Raw genomic sequence first — 19,944 nt, forward strand, 5'->3', positions numbered from 1 at the left:
TAGACTAGTATATGCAAACATTCTCAAATTTTATAAATAGGAGCTATATCTCTAGCTTCCCTAACCGTGAAAAATCTGACAGTTTTATTCAACTTGGGTCATTTTTTCAGGAAAAGTTAAACATAACTCTTTTCAAATTACTCATGGAAATATACATGCTAGGTGGGCATATCAAAGAAAAAAATTAATGAGGGGAAAAATGGCATTAAAAGAACACACTGCATAGAGCCTAGGGATATCGGGAGCTTGAGATGATTTGTAAGAAATGACACAAGTGAAAAGGTTGCTACACACCATTGGAAATACTCACGTAAGTTATAGGCAAGTGAAGGCCGGTTTGGGTAGGACCTGCCCTTTCAAAGCTTCCTGTGTGAGTTGCACTTTGTTCACTGGTTCTGACTTCTTCATTTCCCATTTCTTGATTTACAGAAATGAAGGGGATACTCAGGGCAGAGTTCTGAATCTCAAAACACTCTACTCTGGCAATGGAATGAAGTTATTGGAGTGATGACAGGAACACGGGAGAACAATGCTCTGTTTGGGCTGGATATTTCTTTGGCTTGTTGCAGGAGAGCGAATTAAAGGATTTAATATTTCAGGTAGGGGTTTTCACTTTTCATGTTAGCACTGTGAGTCTGTGGTCAAACGTAAAGTGATGGATAACCTGATATATCAGCAGTGTCATATATTAACACAAACTTTTCCATCCTACTATTAAAAAGGGACTGAGAGGAGAATTATTGGGGTGAACAGCTTTCAGCTGATACCAAGCATTGTCGAGGTACGCTGTTACTGTATTTCAGTGTTCAGTGAGATCAGCTGACGAGGGATGAGCCAGAGTTCTACCATCTTCTCCAGGAAACCAGGGCTGCTGCTGGTATGCTGGAGTCCACTGGGAGGGAATTAGAACAGGCACTTCCTTTCCCCTACAAAATGGACAGTGAAGAAGAAAGACACACCAGGAAGCTTGATCTCTTGTTAAATCAAGTACTAGATGTAAATATAAGCTAGAATTCCATTTTCTAATGTGTTTCCATGTGGTTTTGTTTATTATGGTTTTCAGGTTGTTCCACAAAAAAACTCCTTTGGACATATTCTACAAGGAGTGAAGAGGAATTTATCTTATTTTGTGATTTACCAGAGCCACAGAAATCACATTTCTGCCACAGAAATCGACCCTCACCAAAACAAGTCCCTGAGCACCTGCCCTTCACGGGTAGTAACGACCTATCTGATGTCCAATGGTACCGACAACCTTCGAATGGAGATCCATTAGAGGACATTAGGAAAAGCTATCCTCACATCATTCAGGACAAATGTACCCTTCACTTTTTGACCCCAGGGGTGAATAATTCTGGGTCATATATTTGTAGACCCAAGATGATTAAGTATGTTCCAAATACATTTCTATCTGAAAACATTTCCAAATCCTCTATTATCTAGACAAAATATCTATGTTCACAGGATCTTGTTAATTTCCTAGGAGCCCCTGTGATGTAGCCTGTTGTGTCAAGATGATTTTAGAAGTTAAGCCCCAGACAAATGCATCCTGTGAGTATTTCGCATCACATAAGCAAGACCTACTTCTTGGGAGCACTGGATCTATTTCTTGCCCCAGTCTCAGCTGCCAAAGTGATGCACAAAGTCCAGAGGTAACCTGGTACAAGGTAAGAGTGAATTCTCTAAAATTAATATAAGAGCATTGTTTTTATGGTATCTTCTTCATGGGCTTTTCATGGAAAAGCGTGTTTGAGAATCTGAGGTATACAGCTTCTCAAAAACTGGCCCTGTGCCTCTGCAGGAGATCTGACTTTCTAAAATAATCATGTTCCCTGGGAAGCCACAGAGCTTGATATACTAATTATCAGAGGCATCCTTTTGATCAACACCAGAGAAACTTCTAAAATTCAAGTATATTTCACATGAGGTTAGACATAGACCTACTAACATCTGCTAATGTAGGAAGATAGGTTCACTCATTTTCACTGTCTTAGGAAAGCAACAGGCATTGCAAAGGGGAAGGGAGCACTCAACACGTAAGTCTTGAAGGGTTTGTGAAAGATACAGGAGCCTGAAATACATTCCCAAAAAGACAGCTCTTGGAGGACAGTTAGGACAAATCCAAGGTGGGCCTGAGTGACAGATGTCTTGCACAGGTGAGATGGTGGAAAGGAGTACAGTGCAAAGAGAAAAAGGGAACAAGAGCAAGTTTCACAATGACTTTTAGCTATGAACCACATGTACGTGAACTCCCATAACAAAAGCACTTCATGTTTCCATCGTGTTTGATAGTGTTTCCAAGTGCTAGCAGATGATGAAATGCTGCCTAACCATCTCCTCCAACAGAGCCCCCTGTCAGTTGACTCTTGGGTGGTGGAATCCAGGAATAGAATCTAAATCGCTTCCTACAATTGCAATAACTATTTGAAGTCCAATACTTTGTCTTCGAAATTATGTAGAATTTTGTATTCAACCTCATAATATATGTGTTTGTTAATATAAAAATATCATTCTAAATTGCTACTGATTAAAGTCAGAAAGATGAGTAATCTAATGGTTTAATGCACCCCAAATTTTAAGAATGAGAGTCTCCTGGGGATACAGTTACCATGGTAAGAGGAAACATTTCCCTACTTGATTCCTGAGACTCCAGGCTAATAGGAAGACAGATGTTATCACATCCTTTACAGAAATAAATATACAGGGTGGACGAACGGCATGGGGTATGGTCTCACATTTGTGTTTTTATATGACACTGAAAGAATGCTGGTCTCAATAAAACCCTAATTTCAGAAACACTCATTTCATAACCTTTAAAATGAGGTTAGTAAGAAGAGCCAATAGTTTTGTTCATTATTTTCAGTTCTCTCTCAAGAACAAAACTTCCTTTGGTTCAAAGTATCTGTCATCCAGGATGGCAGCTGTCTTGTTGTCTTGGTGGGCTGTTCTCAGGCCTGTAAAGCAGTCTTATCCCCGTTATTTCGGATGAAAATGTGTTTGGCTTTTCAATGATCATACACCTGAAGTGAAAGCTATGAATTTTTACTTTTCAGGTGAGCACAAGTTGCATAATAGTTGCCAGCTTTCTGCAAATATTGCTTTTATAAACTAAACCCTGAAACTGTATGACATTCACAAAAGGAAGCTTTGTTTCACTTCCCTGGGGCTTTGACTGCAAACGTCAACATGTGTTTAATGGTGAACAGGCAGCCACCCTAAGAATAGGTGAACAATGGCTGTTATGAAAATTGTACCTCTGATACAGATTTGGACAGGTCCTGGTTTTGTGAATTACAGATATGTGTGTGTGCACTCACACATACACATGCATATAAAGGCACATAGTAACCTGGAAATCACAGGCCTTATGGCAGTAGTACATCACTAGAAGTGATGGCATTAGGCGGGAAAAAACACCTAATGCCTTTTTCCTTCATGCTAACCCCCAGGTTCTCAGGTGGTAGGTAGGTCATACCTACGACCCATCTCTGAATAGATGAAGCTGACACTGGCTGAGAGAATGAAAACATGGCTTTATTGAATTCAAATAAAACTGCTGACCAGGGATACACCCACCAGATATACAGAGTATACAACTGAAATAAATCCCTGGGCTTGGAGTCTCTGGAGCATTCCACAATATTTTTAATTGGCGAATTAAAAACAGGCTTGCAGATTGTTTAAAATTTTTTTTTAACTTCTTTATTTTAAAATTATTTTTAATTAACAAATCATAATTGTATACATTTACAATAGATTAAATATATACAGTACATTTAATGGTCAATAGATTTTTTAAAAAGATGCCAAGAACACACAATGGGGAAAGGATTACGTCTCCAATAATTGGTGTTAGGAAAACTGGTTATCTACAGGGAGAAGAATGAAATTGTATCTCATACCACATACAAAAAAAAGTATTGATGTGATGTTTTGATATATGTATACAATGTGGAGTGATTAACTCAAGCTAATTAACACATACATCACCTTGCTTACTTTTTTTGTGGACAGACATTTGAAACTTACTCTCTTAGTTATTTTGAAATGTGCAATACAATATTATTGGCTATAGTTATCCTGCTGTGAAATATGCCTGAAAACTTACTCCTCCCATCTATCTGAAACTTTGTACTCTTTGACCAGTATCTCCCCATTCACCCTCTTCTCCCCACCAATCAAGCCTCCATAATCATCATTCTACTCTCTACTTCTATGAGTTCAACTTTTTAAAGTTCTATATATGAGTGAGCTCTTGCAGCATTTGTCTTTCTGTGCCTGGCTTATTTCACTCAGTGTAGCTTCCAAGTTTATTCGTGTTGTCCCACATGATTGAATTTCCTTTTGTAAAGGCTGAATAGTATTTCTTTGTGTACATGTACCACATTTTCTTTGTCCATTCCTCTGTTGATGGACACTAAGGTTGATTCCATATCTTGGCTATTGTGAATAGTGCCGCAGTAAGCATAGGAGCGTAGTTAACCCTTTGCCATATTGATTTCAATCTCTTTGGATATGTACCCAAAAGTGGGATTGCTGAATCATATGGTAGCTCTATTTTTAGTTTTTCTGATGAGCCTTCATAGAGTTTCTCTTAATGGCTGTACTAATTTACATTTCTACCAACAATGTACAACAGATTAATTTTTTTGATAAAAGCCACTCTAACAAGTGTGAGGTGATATGTCATTGTGGTTTCAATTTGTATTTCTATGATGATTAGTGATACTCAGCATTTTTTCATATAGTTGTTGGCCATTTGCATCCTTTCTTTTGAGAAATATCTTTTCAGGTCTCTTGCCTATTTTTAAAATGGGCTATTTGCTTTCTTGCTAATGCAGTGTTTGAGTTCCTTATATATTCTTCACATTAACTCCTTATCAGATATATGGCTTGTAAATATTTTCCCCATTTGGTGGGTTGTTTCCTTTGCTACACAGAAGCTTTTTAGTTTTATGCTATATCAATTGTCTATTTTTGTTTTCGTTGCCTGTGCTTTCAGGGTCATATTCAAAAAAATATTTGCCCATAACAGTGCTGTAGAGCTTTCCCTCTATGTTTTCTTTTAGAAGTTTTACAACTTTAGGTCTTCTATTTCATTCTTTAACCCATTTTGAATTGATGGGTTGTATGTGCTATGAGATACAATTTCATTCTTCTCCCTGTAGATAGCCGGTTTTCCTAACACCATTTATTGGAGAGATAATCCTTTCCCCATTGTGTGTTCTTGGCATCTTTTTTTTTTTTTTTGAATCTATTGACCATAAATGTCTGGATTTCTTTCTGGGCTTTCTGTCATATTCCATTTGTTGATGTGTCTGTTTTTATGCCAGTATCATGCTGTTTTGATTTAAATGGCTTTGCAATATATTTTGAAATCAGGGAGTGTGAACCATCTAGCTTTGTTCTTTTTGCTCAAGATTGTTTTGGTTATTTGGGGTCTTTTGTGGTTCCATATGAATTTAAGGGTAGTTTTTTGTATTTCTGTAAAAAATAACGACATTTTGATAGGGTTTGCATTGAATGTGTAGATCACTTTGAGTAGTAAGGACATTTTCTCAATATTAATTCTTCCAATCCATGGACACAGAATACCTTCATATTTATTTGTGTTTTCTTCCATTCCTTTTGTTAGTTTTTATTTTATAATTTTCAGTATATAGGTCCTTTACCTTCTTGGTTAAATTTATACCCAACTATTTTACTATGTTAGTTCCTATGGTAAGTGGGCTTGTTTACTTAATTTCCTTTTCTGCAGACAGTTCATTTTCAGTACAGGGAAACACTACTAATTTTTATATGTTGATTTTACGTCCTGCAATTTTACTGAATTCATTTATCACTTCTAACAGTTTTTTGGTGGAGTCTTTAGAGTTTTCTATAAATGAGATCATGTCACCAACAAATAAAGGCAATTTTACTTGTTTTTCTACTAAAATGCTTTTTATTTGTTTCTCTTGCCTAATTGCTGTGGCTAGGACTTCCAGTACTATGATGAAAAGAGGTAGTAAGAGTGCACATTCTTGTTTTGTTAATCTGTTCTTAGAGGAAAAGATTTCAACTTTTCACAGTTGAGTATAGCTATGGGTTTGTCATATATGGCCTTTATTGTATTGAGGTACAGTCCCTCTATACTTAATTGGTTGAGGGTTTTTATCATGAAGGGTGTTAAATTTTGTCAAATGATATTTCTGCATCGATTGAGATCATCATACAGTTTTTATCTTTCATTTTATTAATGTAGTCTATCATATTTATTGATTCATGTATATTGAAACATCCTTGCACCCCAGGGATAAATCCCACTTGATCATGGTGAATGATTCTTTTAATGTATGGTTGAATTTGGTTTGCTAATATTTTGTTGTGGATTTTTGCATCTGTATTTTTCAGAGATACTGGCCTGCAATTTTCTTGTACTGGCCTTTTCTGGCTTTGGTATCAGAGTGATGCTTGATTCATAAAATTAGCTTGGAAGTTTTATTGCTGATTCAGTCTCCTTATTCATTATTGGTCTGTTTAGATTTTCTGTTTCTTTATGATCCAATCTTGGTAGGTTGTATGTGTCTAGGAATATATCTGTTTGTTTTAGGTTATTCATTTTTTTTTTCTTTTATGTTTTGATTTCTTTTCTTTTTTTTTTTTGCTTGGTGATTTTTTTTTATTATACTTTAAGTTTTAGGGTACATGTGCACATTGTGCAGGTTAGTTACATATGTATACATGTGCCATGCTGGTGTGCTGCACCCACTAACTTGTCATCTAGCATTAGGTGTATCTCCCAGTGCTATCCCTGCCCCTTCCCCCCACCCCACCACAGTCCCCAGAGTGTGATATTCCCCTTCCTGTGTCCGTGTGATCTCATTGTTCAATTCCCACCTATGAGTGAGAATATGCAGTGTTTGGTTTTTTGTTCTTGCGATAGTTTACTGAGAATGATGATTTCCAGTTTCATCCGTGTCCCTACAAAAGACATAAACTCATCATTTTTTATGGCTGCATAGTATTCCATGGTGTATATGTGCCACATTTTCTTAATCCAGTCTATCATTGTTGGACATTTGGGTTGGTTCCAAGTCTTTGCTATTGTGAATAATGCCGCAATAAACATACGTGTGCATGTGTCTTTATAGCAGCATGATTTATAGTCCTTTGGGTATATACCCAGTAATGGGATGGCTGGGTCAAATGGTATTTCTAGTTCTAGATCCCTGAGGAATCGCCACACTGACTTCCACAATGGTTGAGCTAGTTTACAGTCCCACCAACAGTGTAAAAGTGTTCCTATTTCTCCACATCCTCTCCAGCACCTGTTGTTTCCTGACTTTTTAATGATTGCCATTCTAACTGGTGTGAGACGGTATCTCATAGTGGTTTTGATTTGCATTTCTCTGATGGCCAGTGATGGTGAGCATTTTTTCATGTGTTTTTTGGCTGCATAAATGTCTTCTTTTGAGAAATGTCTGTTCATGTCCTTCGCCCACTTTTTGATGGGGTCTTTTAGGTTATTCATTTTATTGGCATATAATTGTTCGTAGTAGTTTCTTATAATCCTTTGTATTTTTGTGGTATTGGTTGTAATGTCTGCTCTTTCATTCCTGATTTTATCTATTTGAGTGTTCTCTTTTTTCTTAGTCTAGCTAAGAGTTTGTTGATTTTGTTTTTAGTTTTTTCAGTAAACCAACTCTTAGTTTTATTCATTTTTTCCTATTGTTTTTCTAATCTCTGTTTCATTTATTTCTGCTTTTATCTTTGTTATTTTCTTTCTTCTGCAAACTTTGGGCTTCATTTATTACCCTTTTTCTAACATCTTTCTGTGTATCATTAGATCGCTTATTTGAAATCTTTCCTGTGTTTCAATGCAGACATTCATTGCTATAAATTTCCCTTAGGACTGCTTTCACTGCATCCCACATATTTTAGTACACTGTGTTTTAACTTGTTTTTCTCAATTTATTTTTTAACTTCCTTTTTATTTCTTCTTTATCCCATTGGTTGTTTAGGAGCACTTTGTTTCATTTCTGCATATGTGCATATTTTCCAAGATATTTTCTGTTTTTAGATTTCTACCTTTATGCCTTTGTAGCCCAAAAGACACTTGATATGATTTCAATTTTCTTAAAGTTGTTAAGACTTATCTTGTAGCTGAATGTATCCTTCCTGGAAAATATTCTATGTGTACTTGAGAAGGATGTGTTTTCTGCTGCTGTTGGATAGAATGTTCTGTATATGTCTGTTAGGTCCATTTGGTTAAAAGCGTAATTCAAGGCCAATTTTTGAAGTTTATTTTCTGTTTAAATGAGCTGTCCATGGTTGAAATTAAGGTATTGAGTTTCTTACTATTATTGTATTGCAGTCTATCTCTTTCTTCATTTAATAAATGCCTTATATATTTAAGCGCTCTAATGTTGGGTGCCTATGTATCTACAATTGTTATATCCTCTTAGTGAATGGACTCTTTATAATTATACAATGATCTTTCTTGTTTCTTTTTATAGTTTTTTAACCAAAAGTCTATTTTGTCTGATATAAATAGAGCTATCCCTGCTCTCTCTTGGTTTTCGTTTGTATGGAATATCTTTGTCCATTTTTTCCCTTCTAGTCTATATGTGTCCTTATTAGTAAATCTCTTGAAGGCAGCATATAGCTGAATTCTTAAATGTCTTTTGATTGGAGACATATTGTAAATGGTTTGATTAATCCATTTACATTCAAGGTAATTATTGGTAGATAAGCACATGCTGTTGCCATTTTGTAACTTATTTTCTGTGTGTTTTGTAGGTTTTTTTGTTACTTTTTTCTCTGTTAGTATCTTCCTTTGTGTCTTGATGGCTTTCTTTGGTGCTATGCTTTGAATCTTTTATATTCATATTTTGTGCAACTACTACACGTTTTTGTTTTGTGGTTACTATGAGGCTTCCATAAAACACTTCATAACAGGATAGTTAAGCTAATAAAAACTTAACTTTATATACAACGAGTACACTTTCATTTCCTCCCCCCTACCTTTTATAGGTTTGATGTCAAATTTTACGTTTGTTGTAGTTTCTGTCTCTTGATGATTAATTACAGCTAGGGTTGTTTTTATTAGTTTTGTCTATTAACCTTCATAGTAATGATAAATTGCTTTATATACCACCTTACATTATTAATGAATTATGAATATGACTATGTATTACCTATTACCATTGAATTTTTTACTTTCATATTTTTTGTTATTAATTAGCAGGCATTCATTTCAGTTTAAATAATTCCTTTTAGCAATTCTTAAAAGTAGACCAAGTGGTGATGAACTCCTTTAGCTTTTGTTTGTCTTGGAAAGTTTAATTTCCCTCTCATTTCTGAAGGACAGCTTTGCTTGGTTGGCAGTTTGTTTGGGTTTTTTTCCTTCAACACTGAATATATCATCCCACTCTCTCCTGGCCTATATCGTTTCCACTGAGAAATCCACTGATAGCAATATTGGGACTTTCTTGAACATGATATGTTTCTCATCTCTTGCTACTTTCAATATTCTTTCTTTGTCTTTGAATTTTTGACAATTTGATTATGGTGTATCTTGGTAAACCCCTTTTGGGTTGAATTTGATTGGCAACTTCTGAGTTTCCTATGCATGAATGTCATCTTTCCCTAGATTTAGGAAATATTCAGCTGATATTCCCTTAAATATGCTTTCTGACTTCTTTTTTCTTCCATCTTCCAAAATTCCTAATATGTGAATCTTGAAGGTGTCCCATAATTTCCATAAGCCTTTTCATTCTTTTTTCTTTTTGCTCCTCTGACTAGATAATTTCAAATGTCATCTCTGATATCATGGATGCTTTCTTCTGCTTAATCAAATCTGCTGTTGATATTATAGTTCAGGTATTATATTCTTTATCTGTAGGATTTCTTAATTTTTCAAATACCCACACTTCAGGGAGAAGGATTTCTACTTAAAACTTTTTTTTTTATTTCTCTATTAAACTTTTCATTTTGTTTTGAAAATTGTTTTTAAAATTTATTTTATTGTTATACATATTTTCTTGTAGTTTCCTAAACTACTTTAAGAGGATTATTCTGAAGTTTTGTCAGTTATTTCTTAGATCTTTACTTCTTCCGATTTCATTATGATAGCTTTATTAGTTTCTTTTGGTAGTGTCATATTTCCTTGATTTTTCATAATCACTGGTCCTTGCATTGGTGCCTATGCAGTTGAGGAAACAGCCACCTCTTTTGGTCTTTGTAGGTGATCTTTGGTGGTAGCAGACCTTCACTATGTAGTCTAGCCTGGGATTCCAGGTGGGCTAGTTGGTAGCAATCCCAGATAAGCAGACTTTGGTGTTGAGTTCTCTAGGTGGGCTTGGCTGTTTTCTGTGCACTGAGGTCAAGTGGAATTGCTTGCTGTGCTTTGCGTTCCAGTGAGACCACTTTCTGAACTCTATGGTCATGTTGAGTCGCTGGCTGAGCTCTGTGATTGCCTCTGATCAGGCAAAATTGCAGACTGTCTTCCCAAATAGTCTGCAACTTTGCCTGATCAGAGGCAGTCACACAGCAATACCCTTGTGTCTTCCATTCACCCACAACATGAAGGAATTGCTTAATTAACTAAAAGGGCACCCAAATGCCCTACATCTGGCCGAGAAATACTGTTGTTAGAATGTGTAGTTGGGCAGGACAACAGGCTAGGCCCTGAGGCAAAGTGAGTTATCTGGGATTGCTGCTCAGCAATTTGGGATGGGCAGGGGGAGAAACTAGGCTACAAAGATGTGTGTGGGCTTGATCTTACCCCTGGGCCAGGGATAGCCTTAGGCAGGGCATTGAGGCTTGATTGGGTTGCCATGTACCTTCTGGGCCTGGGTGGGGCCAGCTGCTCCTTCTGCAGATAACTGCTGACCTGCCTTTGCCTCCTGGCCTGGGGAAGGCTGCAGGAAGGTGCTGGGGCCTGGCTGGGTCACCATGCTTGGAGATTATTAATTAAAATATTTAATGACTGAAAAAGTCAGAATTAAAGTGAGTTATTTATTATTTATGCTACTAACTTTTTCTATATATTTTTCTAATTTCTAAAAATGTAATGAAAAAATAGCCTTGGCATAAACAGACTTCATCTTAAATAAATAATAGTTACATGTAATGTAACAGCATTTTATGATCTTCAGCTAAGCAAATCCTTGACACAAGTCAAAATTATAATCAAGGGTAGTAGGAAAGTCTCTCCTGTACTGGCCTAGGGCACCGAGATATGAGTTTTGATGACATTGCTGTGACCTCCTGTTAGTAGGACTTGCACCTTGAATAACACTTCCATTGGTGGTTTAAGACAATCTCACTCATGCCACATTCTCTTGCCACACTTCTGACATGGCTGCTGGGTTGATTTTAAGCCCTATGTTGCATGGAAGGTTTTTGTTTGTTTGTTTTAGAGATAGGATCTTATTCTGCCACCTAGGTTGGAGTACAGTGGTGTAATCACAGCTCTCTGCAGTCTTGAACTTCTGGGCTCAAGTGATCCTCCAGCCTTAGCATCTCAAGTAGTTGGGACTACAGGCACATACCACTGCACCCAGCTAATTTTAAAAATTTTTTGTAGAGAAGGGGTTTCACTATGTTGCTCAGGCTGGTTTCAAACTCGTGGTTTCAACCAATCCTCCTGCCTTGGCCTTCCAAAGTGCTGGGATTACAGGTGTGAGCCATCATGCCAACCACAAAGAAGTTTGTTTGTTTTTTGAGATGGAATCTCTCTCTTTGTCGCCTAGGCTAGAGCGCACTAGCTCAGTGCACTGAGCTAGAGACTTGGCTCACTGCAACCTCCACCTCCCAGGTTCAAGCTATTCTCATGCCTCAGCCTCCCAAGTAGCTGGGATTACAGGTGTGCGCCACCACACCCAGCTAATTTTTGTATTTTTAGCAGAGATGGGGTTTCACCATGTTGGCCAGGCTGGTCTCCATCTCCTGACCTCGGGTGATCCACCTGCCTCGGCCTCTCAAAGTGCTGGGATTACAGGTGTGAGCCATCATGCCGACCCCAAAGAAGTTTTGTACCTATACCTGATACTTCTCATTTCCTAGTTCTTGTAACTGGCACCTGTTGGCATCCTGTGGGCCTAGTGCTGTGGATAACTGGTAAGCATGGTGAGACTGGCTAGATTCAAAGATTAATGTGTTTCTAAATAGAGAAGAAGTTAATTTAATGTGTTTCCAAATAGGAAGAAGATAATTTAGATTATATTTCTCAAAACTGTTTCTAGGGTTGAAACATTGGCCCATTTGATTATTCTCACTATGAACATTTCAGAACTCTGAAGATCTGGACAGCTTTCTAACACCTGTTCAAAACAATCATCTATATGCTATCTAACCAGCACTGAAACAGAGGAAGAATTTCCTTACTTGTTCAGAACAGAATATTGCCACAGCCCCACTATTGTTTTAGCTTTGGGACAGCCTCATTATATGGTTGATTTATTCTGAGTTGGCAGGCAAGTCTTTCCACAAAAACTGAAATCAAGCAAGTACTCTCTATTTTTGTTTGTAGAGTAGAATTTGTAACTTATGTTCATGATTTCATATTTATTTATGTTAAATGATAATTTGTTGTTTTTAGTTCATTCTACATGTCAAGAGGTTGGGATTCTGATTTTGAATGCCGACATGTTAGCCATCACGCACAGGTTTGTGAGGCATGTAGATGAGATCAACATGATATGTTCTCCCTCAAGCCCCTGCTAAAACTACGGACGAGGCTAACACCAGGGACAGAGTGCTCTGCTGTTAACTCCAGTTTGATCCTTCTAGTTACATATGATCCATTCATCCACAACACAAGGGTGTTGCTTAATTAACTAAAAGGGCACTCGAATGCCCTATATCTGATCATTCAGCTCACAATGTACCTTTGGTTTAACAGAGAGATGATGAGAATATTTTTCAAGTGACTCACAATAGTGAAGATACTCTGTATCTGCCGTACTCCTGTGAACCTCCAGTCTATTCAGTTGTGGGCAACAATGAGATTACCTTGATATGATTGTTGTTAGCAAATGCAAGCTGGCTGATATTAACCATCACTTCCTTTTCTAAGGGTTCATAAACCATCTGTTAAATAATTAATTCAAGACTTTCACTAGAAATTGACATCTAGCCCATTATCAATAATTTCCATAATATACTCCATTCCCATTAAAAGATAAATATTAATACAAAAAATCTATCAATAGAATGTTGTTAGTTGATAACTGGGGCAAGAGACTGCAACTACACTTAACGGGAAAGAGCAACATAGACAACAGAAACAGAAAAGCAAAGGGTATGTTCAGTGTATGGTCACACTGAGTGGCTCACTGTGGTGGGAGCTGAGAGTTCTTAAGTGGTTTAATTAGGACTAGAATGGAAATAAAGGTTGTGTGGTTCTCATGATGGTTATGGGGACCTTGCTGATGTGTTTGAACTTTATGAGTGTGAGGCCTGATCCAGGACAGGACAGAAAGAAGTGGAAACAGAAAGAAGGTGGCAGATGCTAGTGATATTTTCATGTAATAAAATGAAAGATTAAAAGCTTTGACTGGGAGTGTGTGTAAAATAGACGAGTAGCATATTTGGTGTTTTTCTGGCTCAACGTATATGAGATAGTAGTAGTAAATTCAATTAGGAGCAGGAAAGCTGTGATGAATACAGACCTGGACACAATGAGTCTATGATAAGGAACATTAAAATGGACACAAAAACCTGAAATGCACCAGGGAGAATAGGCCAGGGAGGAGAGTGAAAGAAATGCAGGTCTTTGGAGTCCTCCCAGACTGGGTAGTGGAAGTCCAGCTAGGAGCTCCAGTGTGTTGTCCAAATCCAGGAAGTACCATTCCCATAGAATAACACAGTGTGCGTGATGCTCAGTAGCTGTACTGACTGGTAGTATAAGAAATCGATAATATTGCAGTATAATATTATAATACCTGCCCTTAGTAGTAAGAATAACTGTTCTTCTCCCTGCTTCACATATACCTTTAAAAGTCCTTTGCAGTGTCTTCATTTTTTTTTTTTTCATGCCTCCACTCTTTTGAAGACTTACGGACATTATTCATTCAGATTCACAGTGGCGGATGTTCCTGTTTCCATATTCTGCTCATGACTGCTTCACATACGAGCAAAACCAAGAGTTCCCTGTGCAGCTGCATTAGCCTCTCTTTGTCCTATGAGGATTAACTGTAATTGTATTATTAGAATGGGTTTCCCATCATCCTTGGCATAAATTGCTTCTCCCTAATTTCTTTTCTTTGATATTTCCTCTAAGTTCCATTTCATAAAGTCTTAATGATACATACTAAGCCTCACTTACCTTTTTATGGGTAAAAAAGATACATTATTCCCCATCCTCCTCCTTGGCTTAGGTGAGGTCTTAGTTACGGCTCTCTGTCCTCCCACCATTACGTTCTCATGCGATTTATGACACGCCTCTCCCCTAAATTCTGATCTTTGTATGTTATCACTGCGTCCTCTGAAGTTTAATCTTTGAATTTCCCCCTATGTTTTAAAACTTCCTTTTGAAAAGTTCCTGATTCTTGAGATCGTCTGGTATATATTTAGCCTTGTATACCACTACCTCTTTGCCTTGTTTTACTTCCTGCCCACAGCTGCACTTCTCTGGCCAGTCTGCCCCCACCCTTAGTCTCCTTTCCAGCCTGCTGGAAATTCCTTCTTGGACCACAGGAAACACACCAGGGATGTGGCGTGGGGGAGTCCCAGCTTCTACTAGTAGGCAGGCAAAGTGGAAGGGAAATTCCTCAATCAGAAAATAAAACTCAGAACCAGAAAAAAATGAGGTTGATTCTCAGTGCTCTCACTTACCAGCTTTGTCAGAGAGAGAAAAAAGCCACTCACGTTCCAGAACCTCTGTTTATATAAGTTTTTATTTATAAGTATATATCTGTTTATATATGTAAATATATACAATATATGTTATATATATGTGTGTGTATGTATATATATGTGTGTGTGTATATATATATATGTATGTATACACACACACATTAAAAAATTCATTTCAGTTTCAGCCCTTAGAACACTACAGGTCTTCCAGAATACTCTCAGGGCTCCAAGTCATGCATGCTCTGGGAAGTCGTTTGTTAAATAGCTGTTTAGGGGCTGATCAGGTTTGGAGGTTTGACTCTCTCATCTCTACACATAATGCAATTGTATTGGAAAATGCCTCTTGTTTCAAATCTACAAGTACAGTTTTTGAACACAATGTCTTCATAGCTTGTGAGATACCCTTATCTCAGATTGACCTTCTTCCTCCCTGCTCAAATTTGTAAGATTTTTCTTTAGGTATGTATTTCATAAAGTTTTTCTATGGCAAAAATTATCTGCTTAAAATATCTTTTGGATTAGAATGGAAAACTCCTCTCTGTGGAAAGGAGCAACCGAATCGTAGTGGATGAAGTTTATGACTATCACCAGGGCACATATGTATGTGATCACACTCAGTCGGATACTGTGAGTTCGTGGACAGTCAGAGCTGTTGTTCAAGTGAGAACCATTGGTAAGTGAGATTTTTATCTCAAGATTTGAGATCTGAGCAGCAAATTAAAATTATCTTCGTTTGGCTTAGTAAGTTTTTCCTCTTAGGGAAAGAAAAGGATAGTCATATACTTGTAATCATGTAAAACCTTTCATGTGGGCAAACATCAAAGTTGCCATCCCCCAAGGAAGGCTAAGTTCTGAAACAGTTTCAAATTCTCACAAGTTGGGTTGTCCATGAATATGTCCCTGATTTGCTTTTGTAATAAATTTAAAAAATGTATGAAACATTTCACACACAGAAATATTGTGACATCCAGGTACCTATCACCAGTTTTAACTATGTTACCATTTTCCCACATGCTTCAAATCATAATTTTTTTTCTTTAAAGTAACAAAATATTGCAAAGACAACTTGAGGTCTATGACCCCATTCTCTTCCAGGCCTTTGCTTCCACAGTGTAGTAACATCTTGTCATTTATATCATTTCCATTTATGTTTTTATGCTTTTTCTACATATGTATGCATCTATTAACAAAATAGAATATTGTTTTGAGTTATGAAATATGTTTGTGTCATAAACACTTGGTATTTTATTAAATTATTGGTTTGCCAATTTACAGCCCCATTAGCAGTAAATGCCCTTTATTCCCAAGTAATACTTGGTGTTATCAGACTTTATGACTGGTGTTAAGTGGAGCTTTGTTTTTGTTTGTTTGTTTTCTGCTCCATAGTATACTTCCCTGACTAATATGAGGTTGAACATTTTGCTATATGTTTTTTGGTTCATTGGCTTTCTTCCGCAACTTGTCTGTTTTTGTCCTAACCTTTCCCTTGGGTCATTCTTACCAGATCTGCAAGCATCAGCTTGAATCAACTATGTGATAGAATTAATTTAAATGTGGTCTAAGAAGTGAAAACATAAGATAGCCAGTCACTCATGCTTTACATCAAAGAGCAACAGAGTGGTTGACGTAGCTGTTAGTTAAGATATTAATCTTCTCTTACTACAAGATACAAACCACACAGAGCACCCCAAGACCAAGTGAAACTCTCCTGCCCCTTGCACCCTCTAGCACTTCAGAATTATTTTATATTACTTTAGATTACATGTTATATAGTTAAGATTTCATTTTATATTATTAGATTGCTCCTTGAAAGAGAAGTTAGAATGTAAATACCCCACTTGCACCACTTTTCCCCTCCAAGTGATGTGTAATTGTTCTTTTACTCAGCCATCACTCAGCCCCTCAAATTCTCAATGGCATAATCTGCTTTTCTGTCACCCAAGGGACACCTTGCAACATCTGTTGCATCTATTTCAGTCAAGCCCTCTCTGTTGTCATCCCTGTCTTCCTCATTTAGTCATTCATTCTCACATTTATTCATTTCCACACAAATATTTACTGAACATGTAATATGTGTCAGGCTTGGAGCTAAGGCTACAAGAATGAGTGCCCGGATGCTTTATCTGGCCTCCAAGAACTTTCCATTTTGAGAAGAAGACGAAGGTGAAGCAGGCTATCATAATACAGTGCAGCGAGAGAAAGGAGCACTATGGGCACATGGAGGCCCACCAGACCCAACCTGGGGAAGCCCGCTCCAAGTGAGAGCTGATGGATGAGGACACACCAGCTCAGTAAGGGTGGGGAGCTTCCATTTCAGACTGAGGAAGCAGCAGAGCTGATGTCCAGGAGATGAAGAAGAGCATCTGGGAGTAGGACTGACATCACACTCTTCTAATAATACGTGTTAAAATTTATGAAGGAACAATGAGGAGGCATTGAGGGTTTTAAGTGGGAGAATGTCATGACTGAATTTGTATTCAAGATAGATCACCTTGTTTGCTGGGTTGGAAGTGGGTTTGTAAGAGCAGGAGTGGAGGCAGGGAGAAGAGTTAGGAAGTTCTGTGGTCAAGCAGGCAGTTGCTGATAGGGATCTGAACTAGGGAGTGGTAGAGGGAATGGAGAGAAGTGGATGACTTTGGAAATGTTTAAGAGGTACATCTGAAGGATTTGGTGTTCGGGAGCAAGGAAGAGGGAAAGCAGGAGCCATGGATACAAGCCAGCCTTTGAGCTGGTCAAGGAGGGAATGTGCTGACAGAGCACATCAGTACAGAGGATAAGAGCAGGCACAGTCGTGGAGCAGCAGGCTTGACTCATGGTTAAACCATGCCTCTGCTTGTGCTGTGAATAGACCTAGCAGAGGTGATGAGAAGTAGCTGGACTTGTAGGTCAACAGAGCATGATAATGGTTTTTATGTAAAAGGTAGGAGAAAGAGAAGAATCAAGGACGTTTTGTGTTTTCTGCCCTGGATAAGTTAGTGAATGGTGGTACCATTTAAGGAGACTGAAAAAGCTGAAGGGAAAGAGCATTTGAAGAGGAGATTAAGTATTAGGCTTAAAAGGACTTTTAGTCATCCAAGTCATGATGACAAGTAGGTATTTGGACAAGCCAGTCTGGAGAAGTTAGGGCTGGAGATGTGAATGTGAAGATGGTCGATTTTTACATAATATCTGAAGCCAAAGAGCTGAATGAGATCACCTAGGAAGTGGGCATAGAGACAGAAGGGGCTAGAGCCAAACCCGGGAATGCTTGAAGAGGTGGAGAAGAGGAAGACAATCCTCAAAGAGGATGGGAACATACATCAGCAAGTGAATATCAGTGGAAGGGTGGTGAGAAGAGAAACAAAGGAAGTGAAATTGATGATGTAGGAAAGACATAACCTCAGGCACCAAGACCTTTCATAGGGAAGAGGCCTAGAGAGTAAACTTACTACCCAGGGGTATCAGGAGGAGTGAAAGAACACTAGGAGAGGACTAATAGTTAAAAGAGACACAGAGGAAGGGACAGGCACAGAGAAGTGAATATAGCGGTTGAAAGTAAGCAGTAGAGTATGGGAACATGGAACCAAAAGAAGAGAGGGTTTCAAAGAGAGCATGGCCAACAGTGTTCAATGCTGCTAAGAGGTAAAATAGATGAAAAATTTGATTATGCCCAATGGATTTAGGTGCATAGGTGGCACTGGTGAATTTGGTTAAGCAGTTTTAGTGGACAGATGGCGGCGGAAATCAGGTTCCATAGGAGGTGAAAAGATGGAGGGAATTAGCACATAGAACTGCCTTTCAAGAATTTGGCTGGGAATGAAGGAGAATAAGTGAGGCTGGGATATAAGGTAGGGTGTGTTTTCTCTTTTTTAGGATGATGAGACTGAGCATGAATAAATGTTGATGAGAAGAAGCCCAGAGAAAGAGAGAGAGAGAGAGAGAGAGAGAGACAAGTTAAAAATACAGGACTGAGATGGTGCAAAGGGGAGAAGGAAGTCTCTGAGAAGTAAAAGTAGATGATGTCAACAGCAAAGACCCTGGATTTTTCTTTATCCAGAAAAAGACACACGTTCAGGAAGAAGTTTGACAGTGGAGGCATATTTGACAGTGGAGGCATATTTGTGGCAAGAAGTTGATAGATAAAATTGTTAATTAAGGACTGGACTCTTCTTTATTTTGAAAGAAACCATGAGTTTAAGGATGGAGGGATGGTCTCGGATATGCTTGACTTGCACAGTTTCTTGGGTGGATTCTCCTTTCAGTTCAATTACTCAGCCAGATGGCACCACAAAGAAATCTTGTGGGAAAAGACAGGGATAGGAGCTCAGGTCTGCAAGGGGCAGGATTAGTGTGAAAGAGAATGCACGCAAGCAGATATGGATCAATTAACAACTAATGTTTTACCAGCACCCACAACCTGATGTGGCAGTCATTTTAGGGGGCAAGCTTTTTACATGGAAACCGGAATTCCTAACTTACAGATAATTAGTAAAATGTGAAGACAGAGCTCCAAGACATTTAGATCAAAGTGTGGCTGTGCACCCAAATCTTCATCAAGCAGGCCTTCAGACTTTCCAATGCAAATAATAATCTTTGTTTTCATCTTTCAGTGGGAGACACTAAACTCAAACCAGATATTCTGGATCCTGTTGAGGGCACACTGGAAGTAGAACTTGGTAAGCTGGGCCTCATCGCCTTTGAATGACATTGTGCTGCTGGGAGCAGGTCCAAGTGTGATAGAAGGAAAACAGCATTGGGATTCCAGTCAAACAGAATTGGGTGTGAATCTTAACTCAGCCATTGACTAGTTTTGTGACCTTGCACAGTTACTTCATCCTTTAAGCCTCAGTACTTAAATCCGCAAATAGCTATCATAAAACTGACCCTAAAAGATTATATTGCAGGCCGGGCATGGTGGCTTATGCCTGTAATCCCAGCATTTTGGGAGGCTGAGGTGGGTAGATCACTTGAGGTCAGGAGTTTGAGACCAGCCTGGCCAACATGGTGAAACCCCATCTCTACTAAAACTACAAAAATTAGCTGGGCGTGGGTGTGGGTGCCTGTAATCCCAGCTACTCAGGATGATGAGGCAGGAGAATCACCTGAACCTGGGAGGCGGAG

At 38.2% G+C, this 19,944-nt stretch overlaps 1 protein-coding gene across 1 annotated transcript in view; it reads left to right on the top strand.

The window, feature by feature from the left end:
* The first annotated feature begins 487 nt into the window (after positions 1–487).
* The window catches only part of IL18RAP (interleukin 18 receptor accessory protein), a 30,271-nt gene continuing 10,814 nt past the window's right edge, over positions 488–19,944 (top strand). Inside the window, exons 1-5 of the mRNA XM_004031533.5 lie at positions 488–599; positions 1,064–1,388; positions 1,484–1,667; positions 15,367–15,517; positions 19,434–19,499. Coding sequence (XP_004031581.5) covers positions 530–599; positions 1,064–1,388; positions 1,484–1,667; positions 15,367–15,517; positions 19,434–19,499 — 796 coding nt within the window. The 5' untranslated portion in view covers positions 488–529. The remainder of the gene's footprint in view (positions 600–1,063; positions 1,389–1,483; positions 1,668–15,366; positions 15,518–19,433; positions 19,500–19,944) is intronic.

The sequence above is a fragment of the Gorilla gorilla genome, chromosome 12 (genome assembly GCF_029281585.2).
Source record: "Gorilla gorilla gorilla isolate KB3781 chromosome 12, NHGRI_mGorGor1-v2.1_pri, whole genome shotgun sequence".
Lineage (NCBI taxonomy): Eukaryota > Metazoa > Chordata > Mammalia > Primates > Hominidae > Gorilla > Gorilla gorilla.